The sequence below is a fragment of the Cryptotermes secundus genome, unplaced genomic scaffold, assembly GCF_002891405.2.
Source record: "Cryptotermes secundus unplaced genomic scaffold, Csec_1.0 scaffold400, whole genome shotgun sequence".
In the NCBI taxonomy this organism is placed as follows: Eukaryota; Metazoa; Arthropoda; class Insecta; order Blattodea; family Kalotermitidae; genus Cryptotermes; species Cryptotermes secundus.
The window spans coordinates 2,516,913-2,537,471 of record NW_019723908.1 but is presented as its reverse complement, the minus strand read 5'-3'; the positions used below and the strand labels follow the sequence as shown (position 1 = coordinate 2,537,471).

At 37.8% G+C, this 20,559-nt stretch overlaps 2 protein-coding genes and 1 long non-coding RNA gene across 4 annotated transcripts in view; 1 reads left to right on the top strand and 2 right to left on the bottom strand.

The window, feature by feature from the left end:
• LOC111862072 (protein bark beetle) overlaps positions 1-11,264 on the top strand; it is a 119,008-nt gene extending 107,744 nt beyond the window's left edge. Inside the window, exons 31-35 of one of the 2 annotated variants that reach the window (XM_023847151.2) lie at positions 895-909; positions 5,563-5,821; positions 6,808-7,009; positions 7,906-8,162; positions 9,471-11,264. In XM_023847151.2, coding sequence (XP_023702919.1) covers positions 895-909; positions 5,563-5,821; positions 6,808-7,009; positions 7,906-8,162; positions 9,471-10,271 — 1,534 coding nt within the window. In that variant the 3' untranslated portion in view covers positions 10,272-11,264. The remainder of the gene's footprint in view (positions 1-894; positions 910-5,562; positions 5,822-6,807; positions 7,010-7,905; positions 8,163-9,470) is intronic. The other variant, XM_023847152.2, reaches the window with a different exon arrangement.
• Positions 8,438-18,001, bottom strand: LOC111862073. Its single transcript, XR_002842364.2, has 2 exons — positions 17,745-18,001; positions 8,438-8,824 (listed from the first exon to the last, which is right to left on the bottom strand). It is a non-coding gene; the product is annotated as an uncharacterized LOC111862073 (long non-coding RNA).
• A 374-nt stretch (positions 18,002-18,375) lies between these two features.
• Positions 18,376-19,455, bottom strand: LOC111862080 (protein ZBED8-like). Its single transcript, XM_023847173.1, has 2 exons — positions 18,971-19,455; positions 18,376-18,655 (listed from the first exon to the last, which is right to left on the bottom strand). The coding sequence occupies exons 1-2, from the start codon at positions 19,453-19,455 to the stop codon at positions 18,376-18,378; spliced, it is 765 nt and encodes a 254-aa protein (XP_023702941.1).
• Between the last annotated feature and the right edge of the window lie 1,104 nt (positions 19,456-20,559).

Genomic DNA, 20,559 nt, shown 5'->3' with positions numbered 1-20,559 from the left:
AAGTTACATTTGAAATGCATGCAGAAACACATGTAGGTTTTCATGTCGTGTCCATTATTGTTGTCTGATACTAACCAAAATTTGAATGTACTGACAGATTTTAGTAAAACTCCTCAGTGTCAAATTCATTGAAAATGCATTCAGCAGACAGGCAGACAAACGTGGTGAAGCTAATAGGAGAATGTTCCTAGTTCTCTGCTGAAAATATGCCAAAAATATGAACCATTTAAAACTACTTGTATTCTTCTTTATAGTAATGACATTTAAAGAACTATCTGCAACATATTTTACAGACTGGAAAAGCATATGTCTCTGAAAATATAGTTTTATTAACAATCTTAAAATAAATTTTAAATTCAAGCAGTGAAGTCCAAAATTCAAGAGACTGTATTAAACCCACTTTTCTGTTCAACAGTACACAGTCAGTGATATCATAAACAATCTGTTTTCTGTGATTTTTTCAGATTTTCATGTTAAAATTTTTTAACCTATATTCACCTATAGACATAACAAGGAAATTAATTTCACACATAAAAATATCTGTTATTAAATTTACTAAAAATCAATTATATAAATTACATTCCAAATAACTTTTATTTCATGAATGCTAGAAGACCTGTTCAGAAAATTCTCAGCATCCGGAATTAAATACACAGTTTGGAAATATACAACTGCATTATTTTCTTGATTAAATTTTTAAGGCTTGTGGCATATAAAAGAACTTTCTTGTGTCACAAATGGTATACGTGAAGAAGGATTTCTTGTTCACTGCAACGGAACCTACAGTTTATTTCAATTCTGGTTATTAACCTATTTTAGAAGCATGTAATGGATATGAAATGGTTCTTCTTTCTGTTTTTGGTTTTTGGTTTTGGCTGCAATCTCAAACAACAGTGCAGGTATAAATAGGTAAGGCCAGAACTTGGTTATGTGTGTTGGTGATGGGAATGCATTGCTTCATCTGACATATTTTGCTTAAAGTGAAATCATTTTTGCTTAATATCTAGTGGACTAAAATAGTGGTTCTCAACCTTTTCTGATTCACAGGCAAATAAGAGAATGGTGGATTTTCTGATGCCCAGTATGTTGTACATAGCACAGTACAGATAATAGGCTACAAATCCTGTGTATTACTAGCACTTTTAAACATAATTATTTATGATACAATAAATTATGTGACATTAAAATTGAAGGGGCAACATAATCACTTTCAGTGAACATTCACAATTAAAAATTGTGCAGGAGAGCATATGAAATAGTTTTGGTTATCAGATATATCCATTGTCCAAGAATATGTTTGTAACATGGTCCTATATCAATGCTTGAGCAACCAGGCCCAAACTTTATGTACATTGCTTACAATTCAGCTAGTCAAACCATTAATCTTTGTAAAAGAGAGATTAGGAAAAAGCAGCAGTGTTGAACACAAACCATTATTTCTGAACAGAAAACACAGAGAAATCTTCTAAGTGTGATAAAATGCATAAACTATGATGTTAACTAGAAATTATTGACTGGTATAAATGAAAATTTCNCTAAAATAGTGGTTCTCAACCTTTTCTGATTCACAGGCAAATAAGAGAATGGTGGATTTTCTGATGCCCAGTATGTTGTACATAGCACAGTACAGATAATAGGCTACAAATCCTGTGTATTACTAGCACTTTTAAACATAATTATTTATGATACAATAAATTATGTGACATTAAAATTGAAGGGGCAACATAATCACTTTCAGTGAACATTCACAATTAAAAATTGTGCAGGAGAGCATATGAAATAGTTTTGGTTATCAGATATATCCATTGTCCAAGAATATGTTTGTAACATGGTCCTATATCAATGCTTGAGCAACCAGGCCCAAACTTTATGTACATTGCTTACAATTCAGCTAGTCAAACCATTAATCTTTGTAAAAGAGAGATTAGGAAAAAGCAGCAGTGTTGAACACAAACCATTATTTCTGAACAGAAAACACAGAGAAATCTTCTAAGTGTGATAAAATGCATAAACTATGATGTTAACTAGAAATTATTGACTGGTATAAATGAAGATTTCAATCAACCTATTTATGGAAAAATAATTGACTAATACTGGTCTGTAATCGTTGGGACACCCATTTGGCAGTTTCATGTATGGGAGCTTTTATTAAAGCTTAAATAATAATATTTCTTATATCTGCTGATTTATACATGACATAAATAGGAGATATTCTGTATGATCCTTGGTTTCTGAAAGAAAGGATTGTCTAATTTAATTCTCACTTGTTAGGCTCATACAATGTGCAGAAATAGATTAAGAATTGATTTGTTTTTTCTCACTCTCTTTTAGAAATCTCTGTGGTTTCATAACATTCATCTAAAATCACACATTCCTAGGAATGTCTGATACCATACAGTCAATTAGAATCTAAATGACCATGTTTATTTTTTAATGTAGTGCATTATTTCAAAATTTAAAATGTTAGATACACAGCTGAATGAAAATTATATTTCTAAATAAATAGAATCACAATTTTAGAGTGACTATAGATGGGGTTTCTATTGGTAATCAGATTTATTGAACATATACAGAAATTGTAAGTTTTGAGGTTTTCACGGCGATGACAATGAAGAAAGTCGTCTTCTGGGTTTAGGCACCGTGTGTTCTTCGTTTTGGCCGACGTTTTGGAGGAATGTAGCGCCTCGATCTTCAGAGCAGTTGAATAGCTTGGAATGCAGAGAGCAGTAGCTATTCAACTGCTCTGAAGATGGAGGCGCTACGTTCCTCCAAAACGTCAGCCAAAACGAAGAACACACGGTGCCTAAACCCAGAAGACGACTTTCTTCATATACAGAAATTAACTGCAAATAGCTATGACAGTCTTGCTGAGTTACACACTTCAAAGATCACTGTAGCTAAGGCACATATGTGTATATGAAGTGTTCTCAGTTTGCTGTCTTCACCAGTCACTGCCTGGTGATGGATTCCTCTGCTTCTGTGCTCATGTTCTTACTGGCTGGAAACTGTGTCACAACTAACACATTGCTCCAACTATCGATTCTCACTAACTGCCCTGTTTTAACATCTCGGCATGGATCGCACAGAAAAAACCATTTCTCTGTTGCTGTTTCAAATAGTTGTTGTGTAAACATGCTTGTTTGTAAAGCTGTTACTCAGTAATGGCTGTTGTCTAGCTGCTTCTTTCATGGTTGTTGCCTTGCAATGGGTCTACTTGGCACATTAATTTCATAAAATGAATATTGAACTGATTGACAAATTATACTCATACACGAAGAACGCAGTCTTCTGGGATTTGGCACTGTGTATATGTGGTGTTAACCGACGTTTCGGAGGAACGTATCGCCTCCATCTTCAGGTCGGTTAACACCACATATGCATGGTGCCAAATCCCAGAAGACTGCTTTCTTCATAGTCACCGCTGTGAAAACCTCAAATCTTATATACTCATACATGTTTGCAATAATCCTTATGAAAAAATATGTTTCATTTAATGTGTTTCTGCTTAATTCTCAGTTCATGAATCCAGTTGAACAGTACTAAGAGTAATTGCTTATACCAGTTCTAATATTCTCTAAGGCATGAAATTATTGCTGTTTTAATTGTGTTGTTAGTGACTGTCTGTCATAAAAATAATCGATCATTCTTGATAATATTGCTGGAGTTTAACCCTTTCAAATGCAATATATTTCACCATTACCATTTTACTTTAAAATAAAATATTGCAACTACAGAAGCTATCTTTTTGTATATTCAGGACATACATAACAGTGAAGTAACACATATAATTACTTTCATGTAATTAATATAAGTTTGTATGTGCATATATCTGTAATGGAAATTCCTGTAATCCAGAATATTTTACATTTATAATTTTGTGGAGCACTGTCCATTGAGGTTGAGTGGACTAACCACCACTGACTGTTGTACTGTGTATTATTGTATATGTGTATGTGTGTGTGTGTGCGCACGCATGTCTGTGTGTATAGTCCCACTGTGTGAATAAATAACTTAGGCAGTCATTATGTATATATAATATACTATGTGTGTTTGTTGAAATTTAGCGGAATAAGCTAGTTTCTGCAATTCAAGGCTTTGCTTTTAACAGGAAGCTTCCTTCTAGAAGGAACATCTGAAATATAGTGAATATGCTACATGATAAATTCACTCATACCTCATTATATACATTTATGCCTTGTTTCTGTTGAACTAGTAACTTCATCTCTGATATAAAATCTTCCATGTTTAGTGAATGTATTCAACCAGAACACTAGAGTTCATAACTGTCACCACAAAAATATTTTTTTTTTCTATTCCTATTCAATTTATTCTATTTCATTCCATCACTGTATGCTTCCTTAACATTTATTTTAAAATAGTCCACTTATCTTCTTACTGTTCTTCTAAGTGGTATCTTACGATGAATATCCATACCAGAATATTTCCATAATAGCTTAGTCAGAAAAGGTACTAGGTGTACCTGACAGTTCATCTGACACATAGTTTGAGTCACTTCGTCTTCAAAGTTTTTTTAACCCTTTCTGTCACAGGGCATCTATTTATGTTTATCAGGACATTATTTATTTCATATTACATCACAGTGCCTTTAATTTGTTTGTATACTATTCCAAAATGTGGGTCTATTTATATGAGCAATTTTTGTTCTTTATTTCTGCAAGAAGAGAATATACCACAAGCTGGAAATAAGGGAAAATTGAATTCAGTGTCTTTATACCATCTCCTTAGTTTTATTGTTCAGCAGTTTATCAGTCACTAAGAATGTATTTATTTACATACTTATGAACAAATATAAGCGATGATGTTGAGTGCATATATTATAAAGCATTCCAGTATGCTGTGAATATACCTTATATCTGGAAACTTCATGTTAGAAGCAAAACCTCTAATTGCCAGAGCTTGCTTATTTAACGAAATATCTGAAAGGCTTAAATTTTTCCATTCAAGGGATTGTTTTTTTTTTTGTGCTTTTCCTTCTTGGACTTCTCCACAAGTAAAAATCACATGAATTGAATTCAGGAGGTCGTAATTATGATTCTGTTATCATTTTTAAACAGCATTTAGTGTATTCCCTCACGGATAATTTGTAATCTACATTTTCATCCAAAAAAGATATTATTTTTCACACGCCCTTCACTAATATAGAGACTATGATCAGGTGGCACTGTAATTGCCACAGATTTGCATTTGAATTCTCTTTTAATACAAATATATGAATTATGCATGACTCATGTGTCTTAGAGTAAATGCATTCTTCTAGAAAATGTATAATTTTTCACTCTTTCTTCACTACTTCAAGAGAAGACTGAAAGAATAAATAACCAAGATTTACAGTCTGTAATCAAATAATTTTTACTAACTTATGGTGACTCAGACAACACTGTACAAGAGTTCACCTAGCTCACTTGGTCAGTTGTCAGTGGTAGAATATGCACTGAAGGAACTTCCTGTTGTGCTTAACTGATCAGTAAGTTTTACTTCAAATATTCTAACAAGCTTTTGAAGCTACTTAACTAATCTGCTGTGTGTCTGTCCTCCTTGTAGCAGTCACGATGTGTGGAAGACCCCAATTGATGCAAAGCACAACTGGTGGGGGTACAACGAGACCCTTGCTGTGATGGGTCGTATATGTGATCACAGTGATGAGCCAGATTTGTTGGAGGTGGACTTCAGACCATTCCATATGAATAATAGAAGCATCTTGAATGGAAAGTGTCCACCTGGATGGAGTCAAGTTGGAGACACCTGTTATATTTACATTGGGGCTCCCATGGGATTTGAAGATGCTCGCTCATTCTGTCGGGTGAGTGTCCGCTTGCAGATATAAGAAAGCGCCTTCTGATTTGTTTCCTGATTTGTTTAATGATATTTTATTTGCCCTACAGCTTGTGTGGTACTGAATAGGATGACCGTGACACATAATTTAAAAAATGTATAAAAAAGTGATCGTAGTTTCTTTTGAACTAAGATTTATGTAGTTTAAGATGGGTCTTAGAGAGACAGGTTGTAGGGATGGGAGGTACATGTAATTGGCTCATCATCATATCCATCTATGTTGGTACTGATCTCTGGATATTGGTACCACAGTGTTTCTTCAGTTAGTACTGGAAACTGAATGAAAGTCACTGATGAAATTTAATTTCAGTGCAAGCCAGACAATTAAGACTAACATACTTCATGAAATGTTTTAAAAATCTATTTTATCTCAATATATATTACATCTTGAAAGATATGTCTCCAGTCTCACAACATTTCCCACATCGAGGAAACTATTATACATAACCCACTGACATACCAGTAGATTCTTTATACTCAAAAAAATTCAGAAGGATTCAAAATATGTGCCTCAAAATTATTACAAAAATTCTTTTTAATAGGTACATTGTATCTGCTTTCCAATAAGTAAATTACAGTGAAATCCCAATTTGGTTTTCCACATTTAGGAAAACGCTCTGTATTTAGTGAATAGTCTTTGTAGTCCTAGCTATAAACAGTGTATTATTTTCCCATATTTACTGAGTGCTACCTAGACTCTCATGAAGCTGGACAGTGCTGCTACCTAGTGATGCACACAGAAAACTATTATTTCCATTACAACAGTTTGACTTCTATTTGTGACCTATTTACTGACTCTCCCTCATATATGGAACAAAATTACTATAAAAGTTTTCATAACTAACTTCTTGTCCAGTTTCACTCAGTAGGTAGTGTTCAGAACTTCAGCTCCTAAGTTAGCAGAGAAGAGGATAGAAGAATTAAAATTTCTGTCCTTGTCATATTGGATTCCAGTCTGTCAATGCATCAATGCCATATGTGATGAGCAACTACCTACGACTCTACCAATTTCTGCGACACCAGCAGCAGAATTATCAATACTATGATCGTGTTTGGGTTCAGCACATTGATATGATTCATAGCTGCACAGTGTTCACCTACCAGACTGTCGAAGTTGATAACTGTCAGAGGCTTAGTCCCTTCCTCTGTGAGATCGGTGAGTAAACCATGTCATAAATTCATTATGTGTATTGTCTGGTTCAGAGAATTAAAAAGTTTTTTTAGTCTACTATTGTTTGCCATCCAAATTTTCTTTGGAACACCCACCAGTCACATCCTCAAAAATTATGCATGTAGGTATTCTAAACGTAGGTTAGATTAGGTTGTAATTATGCATGAATGGAGCAAGGAGTTCTGAACAGAACTCATAGGTGGGCCCATGTGAGTATCAAATTTTTAAAATTGAATCAAAATATAAACTATCTCTCTCTCATTTCAGACATTGATTTTTCAGTATTGAACTTTGGGAAGTTTCTGATAATTACTTTTGCTTTGTGCATTAGCAGACCACTTGATCCATCAGAAATGTGATAGTTGTCAGTAAAATTTCTCTATCTCTTTCCCCTCCCTCCCCCCTTCTTTCTGCCTACATTGCATGTCTCTCTCTTTCTGATGCAGCATCACCACTCTTCAGACCACCAACTCATCCCATTATTGGCAATACCAAATTACAGGTTGTTCAAGAAAAAGTGTATAATGTTATAAATTGTGATCACTGAAAAAAACATATCTTGCAGAGAAAATTTTTGCTCCAATCAAAATTCCCAAAATGTTCCCAAATTCTCGTCTTCATCTCATCGTGAACTGAAAGAATTATTCTCACATTTGCCTACCTATAAAGCCTACTTTCCTACGGCATATTTCCAGACTTACGAATCTTGTGTTTGTTAACATTTTATTTAGAAAACTAACTTGTAATGCAGTGAGAAAGTACAATTCAGCTAGGTATTCTGTCATGAATCTGTAGGTTTCTGGAAGTGGGACAATACATGATGTGTGACTCATGTGGTAGTTGTATATAATAACGTTAGCAAAATTATCTTTTTATTTCAGATCCCAAGGTTCTCATTGATCCTCTTAGCTGGAGGGATGATGTTGTGACTGTTGCTGTGCTGGGGACAGTTGGAGGTGCTCTTCTGTTGGTAGCATTAGCTGCTGGTTTCTGGTACAGTAAATCACGCCATCGCCACCTGGAGCGTCTTGAACGACGAAATTCAATTCGTCAGTCACTGCACTCAATTCGTTCAGTTGGGTTGGCATCTAATCATGGTGGATTTACAGATATTGGAATCAGAAGGAAACCAACTTCTGTAAGCTTCTCTTGGTTGCATTTCATATAGAATTAATGGATTAAATAGATGATGTAATAAGATATACAAACTTATTCTGGCAAGTGTTTCTCACTTTGTTAGACTGGATGATTTACACTTGATGGGTTTATGGTTTCTTGTTGTAGTATGTTTAATTATACCTTCTCAATTCCATATGCTGTATAGCATAAAATTAATTAGGAGGAATGTGGAAGGTTGTAATGACGGTCTGGTTTAAGGTACTAGGTCATATTATAGAATAATTGATAACACTGTCCAGTGTGATTCAATTTATAGACACTTAATGCCTTTAAATGTTTTGATTAGCTGTGACCGTCTTCAGAAAGCAATAAAATCAACATGTTTAGGAACTCCTATTAGAAAGCTTGTAATACATATTTAGAGGTTATTATATAAAGAATTATTTACAGTTATTTAGATTAAAAATCTTATTAATGTCTATTATTTAAGATCTTGAACCAATATAGTTTGTATCCCAATGCTTCTTCTGTCAGATTGGAAAGTAGGGGTATTATTTGCCATCTTCAGAGGTCCCTGCAGTAATATCCCTTTTTTAGCTCATTAAGATTCTTTGTTGTAATGCTGATTTTCTTCTCCTTTGGCTGTGTTTTTGATGAGGTTTGAAATGGTTCACCTTCTTTCTGTAATCAGTCAAAATGCCATTTAAAAGGCAAACATGTTTGTAGCCCTCATTATCTCCTATCCTTACCATTCCTATTCAGAACCGTAGTTAGTTAGTTAGTTAGTTATTGGAGAGGGTGGGCTTCCCCATGCACTTAGACCAGTATTGGTCCATTGTGCTTCCCTCTATGATATTCTACCAATCTCTATACCCTACCGATATTGGTGCGTACCATCAGTCCCGCTGAGCCAGCGAGTTCGGCCTCCACTGGCTTGGTGGTGTCTATAATGCTTCCACCATCTATCAGAGGCGTTAGAGACTACTGTTGGGCGGGAAACGTCCTTGAATTTGGCTCAGTGACCTCCTTTGGAGATATGAGGTTCTTTTACGTGCCGTAAAGATACGACATGGGACACACGGCTTAAAGTCCCTCCCGGAGGACTTGTTCCCTGAATTTTTCCGCCCTTAAAAATTCGACGACCTCCACCGGGTTTTTGAACCCGCGTACCACGAGTCATGAGGTGGGAACGTTACCTCTAGACTACGGAGGCCGCTATTCAGAACTGTAAGTCACACTTGTATACTCCTTTCTATGTTGTACCATTATAAGTGTTTAGTTGTCTAGCATGGCATATACAGTGATAAGTAAATTTAAATGTTTGCAGAGCCAGCGGTCCAGCCCTACTCTTGCAAAGGGACCAGATTACAAGAAAATGATGAATGGCAGCTTTGATTCAATGGATAAATCCCAGTTTAACTCATCAGCTGAAGATAGCCACAGCTATGATATATATGAGGCTCACAATCCCAATGCTGCAGCTCAAAACTTCAATGGTTATGCGTCCAACTTCCCCGCCAAACCTACTAGTGAAGCTTTGAATCCCAGTTTTGACCTTGCATACAGGAATGAAGGTTTCAGGGATACTTCAACTTTTTCTTCATCTCATGACAACTGGCAGCCTTCAGCAACTATAAGTGAATACAATGACGATGACAACACAACAGGTCCTGATGACATTCATAATTCGTCAACTCTTCCGCTGGATGCTAGCCTGGCTATGGCTGATTTCACTTTCAATGTGAAGCAAGGATCAGATTACAGTGGCCAAGCAGGATATCAGCCACAGGATACAAGTTACAGTGAACCACCAGATCCACCACTACCATTCGATGATAATTTCCACCCTGAAGGGGAGTTCCCATTACTGCCACCAGAGCCACCTGCTCACTTTCCTTTTGACTATGATACAGGGAGGACCAGCCTTTTGGAAACTGATATAGACAGTGAACCAATAGAAAGACCTAAAAGTGAGGCAATACTTGAGACTAATTTAGATGAACAGCCTGTGCCTGTCCGTTCAAAGAGTGAAGTTATGCTAGAAACCAACTTAGATGACTATGCCCCCCTTCAGGGATCTCCATCATTTAATAGAAGCAAAAGCCAGCCATTGGAGACTGCAATGTAAGATTTAGGAAACTATTAAGTGATCCAGTGAAGACTCGAAACCTGGTGCCAGCCAGTTTCATTATAAAAATGTATAGTTATATTAAGATTTCAAAGTCTTTAAACAAAGACAAATTTATGCCCCTACCTGATCATTAAATATAGCATGAACAAAAATCTCACAGTTAAAAACGTTATCCATTATAGTCTACCTATTTGGATATAAATGTTCAAGCAACCGTTGTCTGTTTGAACCTATGCAAAAATAAATTTGGTATTAAAGGACTGAGATATGAATGGGTTTTCAGCATATATTATATTCCTTGTTTAGGAAGTCACTGAACGTTAGTTAGTCACAAAATTTCACCTTTTCCACCAGATTGTTTATGTCATAACAGGAATGAGAAAAATGTTACTGAATTACTTACATGGCAAAAAAAATTATTTTGTTTATTTAATGTGTCCTCAGCTACTCTGAACGGATGGCTGACTGTGCATGATGGATCAGAAAGAAGTGGTAAGATGAATTGTAGCATTTTCCTGTAGGACTGAGGTGACTAATGTAAATAAATTTAGCCTAAATAGCCAAACTTTGGCTGAGAATTTAACCCAGAACCCCTGAATACAAAGTAGGAGTCCTATCAATCCAGCAATGACTCACACTAATGATGACAGGACTTCAAAGAATAGTAAAGTCTTTTGATGACAAAGTGTTAGCACAAAAAAAAAACCTTGAGGGAATAATGTGATTAGAATCTAATTACATCTACTAATATGGTGGGACTAGCCATTAAAATGCGATATTTGTCGTCTAGACTCACAGTGATGCATGTATGTAGCACTATCTAGGGTATGAATCTTTGTATGTGATTTTAAACCTGTTAACTATCATATTTCTCCCACTTTGAGGGCTGTACCATGGGGGTGTTCCTGCTTTTTAGTATTGTAACGTGTTTCGTTACTGAATATGCCATAGAGATCGTTAACTGGTTTATTGAACAATCTACAAATAACGGCTACAATTAATTATCACAATATCATGGGTTTCCACACTTTACAAACCCTACAACAAATCTCTTAACACTGTCTTCACTTGTCTTCACGGACTAATAACGCGGGAGCTATACAAGTCTCCCTGAGATACACACTCTGCGTATAACTGTACTACAGCAATCACTATGTCTGGAAAGCACACAATAAGTCTTCCGCTCGCTGACTTCTTAGTTGTCGCACACTCGCAGGCTGCTATGTTTCGACTGATCATCACACTGCTGTGGGTCCGCTTATATAGCCTTGCGCTGTTGCTAGTGTGACGTGGCGGATAGCATAGGACGCTGTTGCTAGCGTGACATCACCGCTGTTGATTAGCATTGCGTAGTTGCCAGGTTACGGGGCTCGGCTATCTTCGGCTCCGCTCGGCTCTCTTCGGCTCCGCTCGTGACGTCACCGCGCGTTGCGCATTGCGGGGTGATTACTCGCCTATTACGCGAGGGCTAATTTACCGCTACGTGGAGCTGGGGCGGTAGGGATCAACATGTCACAGTATTTATGTGTGGCTAACAATTATGCAGAGGTGATTCCTAAGACTGAACATAATCTGACAACCCTGACAAACTTCTCCCAAGGCAAATTGTGATATAACATAATAGGGGAAATCATGTGAATGAATATGGTAAGCCTGTATTTGAGTGTTCTGTTTCCTTTATTATTATATTTAATGTAATGAGATTCATTAATTGTGACTGAAATAAAATCATGCTTTTACTTTTTGTCCATCCTCACGTTAATAAATATATGAATTTCTGATTTTGAACTATAACTTTGGATGAATAATATGCATTTTCAAGTATGAATCCTGCAAAATTGTCAGATGAAAAAAATGTCTGTTGAATCACTCTTGTATATGGGCTGGCAGCAGGAATTGTCTATATGTGATATACTGTAACTTTGTTAATCTTTGCCTTGATGGCTTAAGTAGTGCAATGTTTCTGCTGGCCTCACTGTCACCTTGTCTATTTCCTACTCGTATCTTTATAGTTTTATAATTCCATACCACCCTGTCTTAACTTATATGGTCTTTCCATTTTGTCTTCAATTTAGTAATTAATTGAACTGTATTACTGGCCTTAAATGTCCTATGAGATATGTTGGTATTCCATGATTTGTGTTATTATACACATTCAGCTAAGTGTTTTTAAGCTCTTATTTTTGTCATCACTTTTAATCTTTTGTCTGTGTCTTTGTTGCTGTGAACCAGTCAAGATATTGGCTGACACATGAATGATACCTCTAACTTTGTCTCTTCAAACTGAATCATAGCTTAACTAGTGCCTTTCTCAGAAGCACAAATTTACCATTTAAGCATAATTATCTCTGATCTCAGTGTTTGAACCGGTGTTCAGACTGGAGCAGGATTACAGTGAATCACTGCCATTTGGAATTATTATGAAGCATAGTTGTGTAAAATACAAAACATTTCATTAGAGAAATGACGGACAATAAATATGTATAATTAGAATTTGTCATTCTTGTTACATAGTGATGAATGCTTGAAAGTGAGCTGTGTTAAAGCCTAAGCATGAGACTGCATTGAGACTTGTGAATGTGTTGAAGAAATATTGAACCAGTTGAATGAAGTGTGTGCATAGTTTCTGATTGTTTAATATTTTATATATAAAGAACATTGTTTGTATTTTAATATGAATGAGTCAGATGTAATTAATTACATTTACAAATTGTTACTGTGGAGTTATAATTTCATGAATAACATTTTCATATTACTCAGATATAAATATTTGTTACAGGTTCATAGCCTGAGCAATGTTATGGTCACTAATGTACATAAGTGATGCAAGAAGAAGTTTTGGGAAGAACTAATCACCAACTTTCCTTTGATATGGCATGAACTGCATAGAAAATAATGCATTGAACAATTCATTTATTGTTGTGTATATTCGCTGCCATGGGAACATGTTTACTGAGCCACTGCACAGCAACAATAAGGGGGATACAGATACAGACACACAGACTGATGAGAGGGATTTATGAAGTACACTGTTCAGGTGGGCCCAGGTTTGACGCTAGTTCAGGAAATGTACTCGTATGATTTGTGGTGGACAAAGTGGCATTTGTGCAGGTTTTCCCTGAGTACTTCAGTTTCCCCTGCCAATTCTCATTCCACTGACTGCTTTGCACTTGTCATCTATCATTCAGAGCTGGTACAATAGGCCAAACAGTGTCCGACATGCCAAGTGGACTCAGTCTCACCCTACCCCAAGAAACTAAAAAAATAAAAATAAACTAAAATTTCAGGTAATTGGGAAATCCACATTCTTTGGACTTAATGCACCTAGAATTCCAAAATGAGATGTTTATATGAGTGAGGGATCTATCCAGTATATACAAAGACGAGGAAGTTGAAGTTGTTACAAATAACTGAGAAGGCACTCTCATGAGGATCCTGTACAGTGGTGGCCTCTGACTGACTGAACAGGTGGGCCAGGACCGAATAAAATTGGCTTCTTTCCACAGTGTATTTCAAGAAGAGGGGTGAAAAATTGTTCTTATTTAAATGTTCACATTTTAAGAGTTTTTATTTAATATTTTTTTAAGCAACTTAAGGTACATTTCATGTTGTCAAAAACATTTTAAACAAAGGGGCTGTGCCTCACTATGGCCTATGGCTAAGAACACAGGCGAGTACTAGACTAATCTTGAGAGCGGTGAGGAATGTAGAAGTCTGAACCATTAAAGTAGCGGCAGCATCATGAATGAGCAACTACTACCTAAGCCAAAACATTCTGTACATGCTCTATAGAGGCTGCCACTGTCTTTTTCAGGAATACTATTGTGGCATGTAGACCGTTGCTAGGTAACGACAGCGAAATAAACAACTGTATAATGACCGTTACTAGACAACGACCTGTAAACAAGAACAGAGGAACGGTGTTTTCTTTTTCTATAAGACGGCCCGGTACTGGGCCGCGGCCCTGCGGTTGAGAAACACTGCCTTAATAGATCTAATCTCTGAATCACTCCGAAATTAAATGGAGCGCGACACTTCTTCAACTGTTTATTTTCGTATACGTTAAAAACAAATTTGCCCCCGTGCTTAATTGATTAAGCGCCAGGCCACGAAGACGTATGGGGGAGTGGAGGTAAAGCTCCACTATTCTTGGTCTCGGCACTAGATGGAGGTGCGTTGTCAGCTTCACTCTGCGGCCGCTTTACTTCCGGAGAAACAGTTCCCCCTACCCACTGGATAGGAGGCTGGGTGGACCTCAGCGCCGGTCTGAACGCTGTGAAGAAGAGAAAAATCTCTTGCTCCTGCCGGGAATCGAACCCCAGCCGTTCAGCTTTCAGCACGTCGCTATACCGGGCCGAGCTGTTCCGGCTTCGTTTTCAAATGCGGCAAAGGTAAATTTGTCGCTGTGCTTCCCTACTTAAGCGCTACGCGATGGAGACGTGTGGGAGTGGATGTATAGATCCGTATATGTTTTTATCTCTGCACTAGGTGGAGGTTAGTGGTCAGCTTCACGCCCCGGCCTCTTTACCCGCAGGGAAAGGTCCCCGGTAACCATTGGAAAGGAGGCTGGGTGGTCGTCAGAAATGGTCTGGACTTTCATGTACGGTATTTCTTTTACACCGGCACTAAAATTATATTATTTTATGCTCTTGAAATTACTGCTAACTGTATTTACAAGGGATTACACGACACTTTCAACTGCACTCATGTTACAAACTCTCCAACACACTTTCCAAAGACACACACCTAAATCCACCCATTCACACTCTCCTCCTATGCAAAATCTTGTTAAAATAACGCAGATGTAAAAAAATAAAATGTTAACATTTGGTTTTCTCGAGGTACGGTTGTGTGCTATGGTAGGAGAAATTTCTTTTAGCGGGTAAAGCCCATTACATCACCTCGCACAACTAATCTATAGGGCTGGCCCTCGCACAATGTTCCACGTACCCACCTGCAACAAATGCATCCATATAAAACTAAAATCCTGCACTAACGTATTTGTTTTAACAATATATATTTATTCGTCGTAATAAATGAAGGGGGGATGACCTTCAGCGGCCGAAAGAAATGTCCCGACTTTTAATAGGGGGAGGGAGAATACCGGACGCGGGGAAAACACAGTCACGAATACGTACAAAAATTTAGGTGGGCCGGGACCTGCAGTCCTAGGTACTATAAGAATGGAACATATTCTCGGAGTGAAGGAGTGACATCTGTCATGCTCCATGAGCAATTCAAAGGAACTATCGTGGCAAAGTGAGGTAAGGCTAGGACTTCCATGAACTTCTTGCAACCGAAGCAGCTTGCCTGCAGACTTTGGAAAACCTTTTCATGCCATACAAAATGTAAACAGTTTAGAGACAATCGAGTTACCTTCTAGTCATACGAAATGCAAATCAAATTAGAAATTTATCAAGCTACCTTTTATACATCGTTGTTGAAAGTTGGTGGGATCTGGTTATGCATGAATTGCAGGGGATAATTGAATGAGACATTTTGGTTGAAAACATAACCACTTGTTGCTCCGTGTGAGAATTGAGAGTCTGCTGAGTCTAGTTTTGCACATGTATACGTTCTGATTGTTGGCACTGCAGGGTACTTTGATGTGTAGGATTAGGATAGTTTAAGTTAGGTAGACTAGGCGTAGGATCTTCCTGCAGTGTGTTACCTCTGTACTTTGTCAGCGTTGTGATGTACAGAGATCTGTGGTTTCATCGTTTTCAACTTAGGGGTAGAACGCCGAGATTTCGTTGCCAGTGAAGAATTTGTATTGAGCCCTTCCCCACCAACTCAGTAGAAGGGTTTCAGGCTTATCTGTCTCGTGCGGATGAAGATAAGCCCGTTTCCCTGTCGATAGTTTTGTTCGTGGTAGACCGAGAGATATTTTGCACTGAACTGTTCTTGGGCAAACCCACAGGTGTAATCTGTGTTGTGGACAACTCGCGGGTCTAGCCTGGAGTGTTACTGTATAGAACCTCGGTTAGATACAAAATAATATACTGAAGAATGATCAGACAGTGGTTGAATATAATATTGTGGAAGGGGCTGTAACATCGCTGACTGGAACCAGTTACCTGAAGGGGTGATTGGGACTCCCCTCGTTGAAGCTCATATATTTAGAAAGAAGGTTAGGAAAGCAAAATCAGTAGGGCAAGTGAAGTGAAGCGAAGTGAAGTGTACTTGTATTAGGTCATTGTACTTGTATTGTACTGTGAAATTTCTTGAGACGTATGTGCTGTATCTTTGTTGAATGTATGTCCGTTTTTGTAAACATTGCCACCGTGCATAAGCGCAATTGCAGTAAAAAAAAATGTATATATATATAACAAGCGTGTGTTTAGAAAGTTTGGCCTGCCCTATCCCTTCATAAGGGGTATAATCGTTGAAAGATTTGTAGGGAGCTCATTGTGGTTGGATGGGTTAAATTGAATATCATGTTCTGTCCATATTTGGTGGTTGCTGACCCCTGGATTTACTATGGATTCTCTGACAGGGTTGTTTCTTATATCATTTTCCATATGGCAGCAGAGGAAGCGACAAATTCTGCATTTCGAGCGTGTTCTCTGAGACTACAGAATGCAGGTCGGCAGGAAGTTCGGTCAAGATGGCCACAATCAGTGTCCCACAGCACAGGGAGCGCTGACATGCTGCTTATAATACAACACAGATGAGGCAACTGTTCAATTTTGTAGATGTCTGGAAAGTTATGTAGTTCATTTAATTGCCTCAGCAAGGCGCTTCTTCTCCATTCGGTGATTCCCGTGACATTTTGAACTGTCAGGCCAAGGACATGCATCCTGAATGGCTTTCGGGGGAAATCCTGCTGATAAACACTCTTACACTTTGCGATTTAAATTCTTTAGGTCTAATGGCATTAAATGGAGTATCATTGTTAAAGGCTTAGGAGGTTCAGGAAGTCTTGAAAAATAGAGGCACGACGTTCTATTCCAGGCTTCATCCTGTAGACCAGAGATTTTCAACCTTTTTCAAATCATGGCACGTTGTACAAGGCGCTAAAATTATCAAGGCGCACCTTCAGGTGTTTTAGATATTTTATCACAAAAAACAATTAAGCTTGCGCTTAAATTTCAATAGCTGAAATTTTAATCATGATATTTTTAAAACTAATGAGCATGGTTTTCAAAAAAGTATTTTTAAAATTTATATTCATATTTGTTATTATTCCAAATATTGAAATGAAATATCACTGAAAAAGATGTCATTTATATAAAAGAAACTGTGACGTATTCCATTGGCTTCAAAAAAAAAAACCCTCCCATTTCTGTCTTTCTGTCACACACCGTCATTTCTTCTCAATAAAATAATGAGATATCAGATTCTGAATAAAATAGTCTGTTCTATGATGACAAATATTAATGTTACAATAATGTTTTATATATATAGTAAGTATAAACAGGATGAACATTGTTTAAAATATAAACATGAGTAGACATTAAATGTACTTACGTAAGCATAAAAATATCAGTGGGAAACATGTCCCTTGTGCGAGGTCGGATGGTTGACAAGCATATCCTGAAGCCCTCCTCCAGTGTTCGAAACCACGACTTCTTATTGTTCTTCTTCGTGTTCACAGCAGAGAAGCCAGCCTCACATAGACACGATGTAGAGAGATGAAGAGGTACTTAAGTCTCCTTTGTGATGCTGGGGTACTCCTGTCTGAGAAACAAGCAGTGTGAGGCCATATCTGTTGATGAGTGCTTCAGTTTCAGTCTCTGTCGTTTCTTATATCCGTCAGCTCATCTTTTTCTGCTAAAGCTTTTTCTGCTGACTCGTCTGTGCATAACACACAATTAAATCGACAAGATTTTCGTCCAGTCTGCAACTTCTTGTCAGATTTAACATTTCAACTTTGTTCTCACTGTTTATTCTGACTCCCCACAATGTCAGTTTTTCCTTAAATGTGTTAATCTTGTCAATACAAGTAAGAACATTTTTATTATTTCCCTGCATACTCTTGTTTAGTGTTAAAGGCTTGGGAGATGTCAGCTAGGAAAGAAATTTTATTGTCCTAGGTCTCATAACTAAGCAGGTCAGCCAGTTCAGACTCTTAGACGTGAAAACTTTATAAGATCTTCCTTCACTTGTACAGAACTTTGAAAGCAACTACCCTCGAGATAGCCACCTCACTTCCGTGTGCAGTAGGAATAGTTAACCATTTTGATGTCTCATCCAGTACCTTTGGACCCAAGATACTATTAATTATGAAATGAGGGTCTCTCTGTGCAGGAACCTGTGTGAAATCAACTCCAGGATTCTTTTTCTTGGCCAGTACTTCGAATCCTTTCAGGCTTCCTGACACAGAGGGAGCACCGTCCGTGCAGATGCTGATGCATGGTTTCCATGACAAATCATGAAAACTGAAATAAATAAAAAATTTTCAGTAATGTCTCCATTTTTTTAAATTAGCTTAGTGAGGGTGGGGGTGGAGTCCAACTGGGTCCACTAGGCACTGCGGCCACCGATTGGCCTATTGTAGCCTGCCCCGGGCGATTATGATGATGGAGAATTTGGTGGAATGAAGATTGGCAGGGGAAAACTCGCCCCAGCGCCACTTTGTCCACCACAAATCCCACTTGACCAGATCCAGGCTCGAAACCGGGCCGCCGTGGTGGGAAGCCAGCGACTAATCGCTTGAGCTATGGTGCGGCTTAATGTTACCATTAGAAACAAACCTGCTGAATGCTAGGAGCTGAGCTTTCCCAGTGACGTCACTTCCCTCGTTCAACTGGATGACAAAAATGTCGGCTTCTTTAATGTTAGCTATCGCTTGTGACTGAACATCTTGAGACATGTCTTGTATATGCTGACTAATAGTGTTATCTGACATAGGGATTTTCAAAATCTCTTTTCCATATTCCTGGCCAAACATAATATTTACTCTTTTACAGATTGTTGGTAAACTTTCTGATTCGGCAGTTGTATGCGATTTAATCTTTTTTTTCTCTTGCAACGATTTTGTCAATGGTATAGTTTGCTTCTTGAGCTTTGTCAGTTTCTCACCACAAACAACACACTTAGGACTTGCATGATCTTCTCCAAATGAAATGATTCCGAAGGACATATAGTCTTCATTAGCCTGGCGCACGATAGTTTTAGAACTAACACTAACTGCACTATGTGACACTACCAGAACTAGTGCCAGCCACACTTGATTCATTGTCACCACCTAACTTAAGTTTTTTAAATATTAATTTGTCCATGTCCTTTCTATCTACACGTATTTATGGCTCTACAGTCCTTGTGGACCTTGGCCGCTTTTTCGGTTTCTTATTCCATACGCAGTCGGTATGACCCCTTGGACGGGGGATCAGCCCATCTCAAGGCCGCTATCTACACCCAGAACAACACAAACACAGAGTAAAAATAGATATCCAGGCTTCGAGCGAGATTCAAACCCACGATCCCAGTGTTCGAGCGGGCAAAGAAGGCTCAAGCCTTAGACCGTGCAGCCACTTACCGGCTGTTTAGAAAAATAATCCCTGTTTATTGCGATAACCATCTGAGACTTACACTGAGTGGATAAAATGTAGAGCTTATGTAGTAGCCAGTGCCCTAGAGGGTTAACTTCGGACAGGCCGTGGCGAAGAGAAGGAGTGGTGGTCGATTTTAGATCAATTTATTTGTCGAATACTCATGGGACACAAAAATTGTCTTAACCGGACGTTATCCTCTTATCAGTGGCAGATCTCTATCTGTTAGTTTTTACTGGAACCAGCCAATCGCTCGATCCCTTTGTCTGCGTGGCTTGTTCTTGATGGAACGGAGGCAAGAGGCCTTTCGCCTTTTCTGTATTAATTGTTGGTATTTTAGATGACTTTCCTCCAGAATATTTTGGGTAGGCTGCCGTGCGATAAAACACGAAATATTCAGATGGCGTTTTCAATTCAGACTGGGAGCATTACAATTTTGTGTACATTTTCTGCTATTTTCCTCCGATATAGATGTTTTATTACGATCTAAACTTCTGTGCGAAAAGCGTCATCGCCTGACTATCGACAATGAAAACTGTTTCTACAAGTCACCTCACCAGGATATTTCAGGAAGTTATGGTAAGCCCTTGTTTGAACTTCGTGGACTTCTTAGTTGTAGTTTAATCTGTTTCACTTTTAGTACCACTGTACGTAAGGACCATGTGAACTTTTACATATATCTGGAGCAATTTATTTAATTTTGAAGTACACAGAAGGTCCTACGTCTGTTAAATGATTACCAATTCGTCTACATTCTATTCACGATAATACATCTTAAGGCCAATATGCAT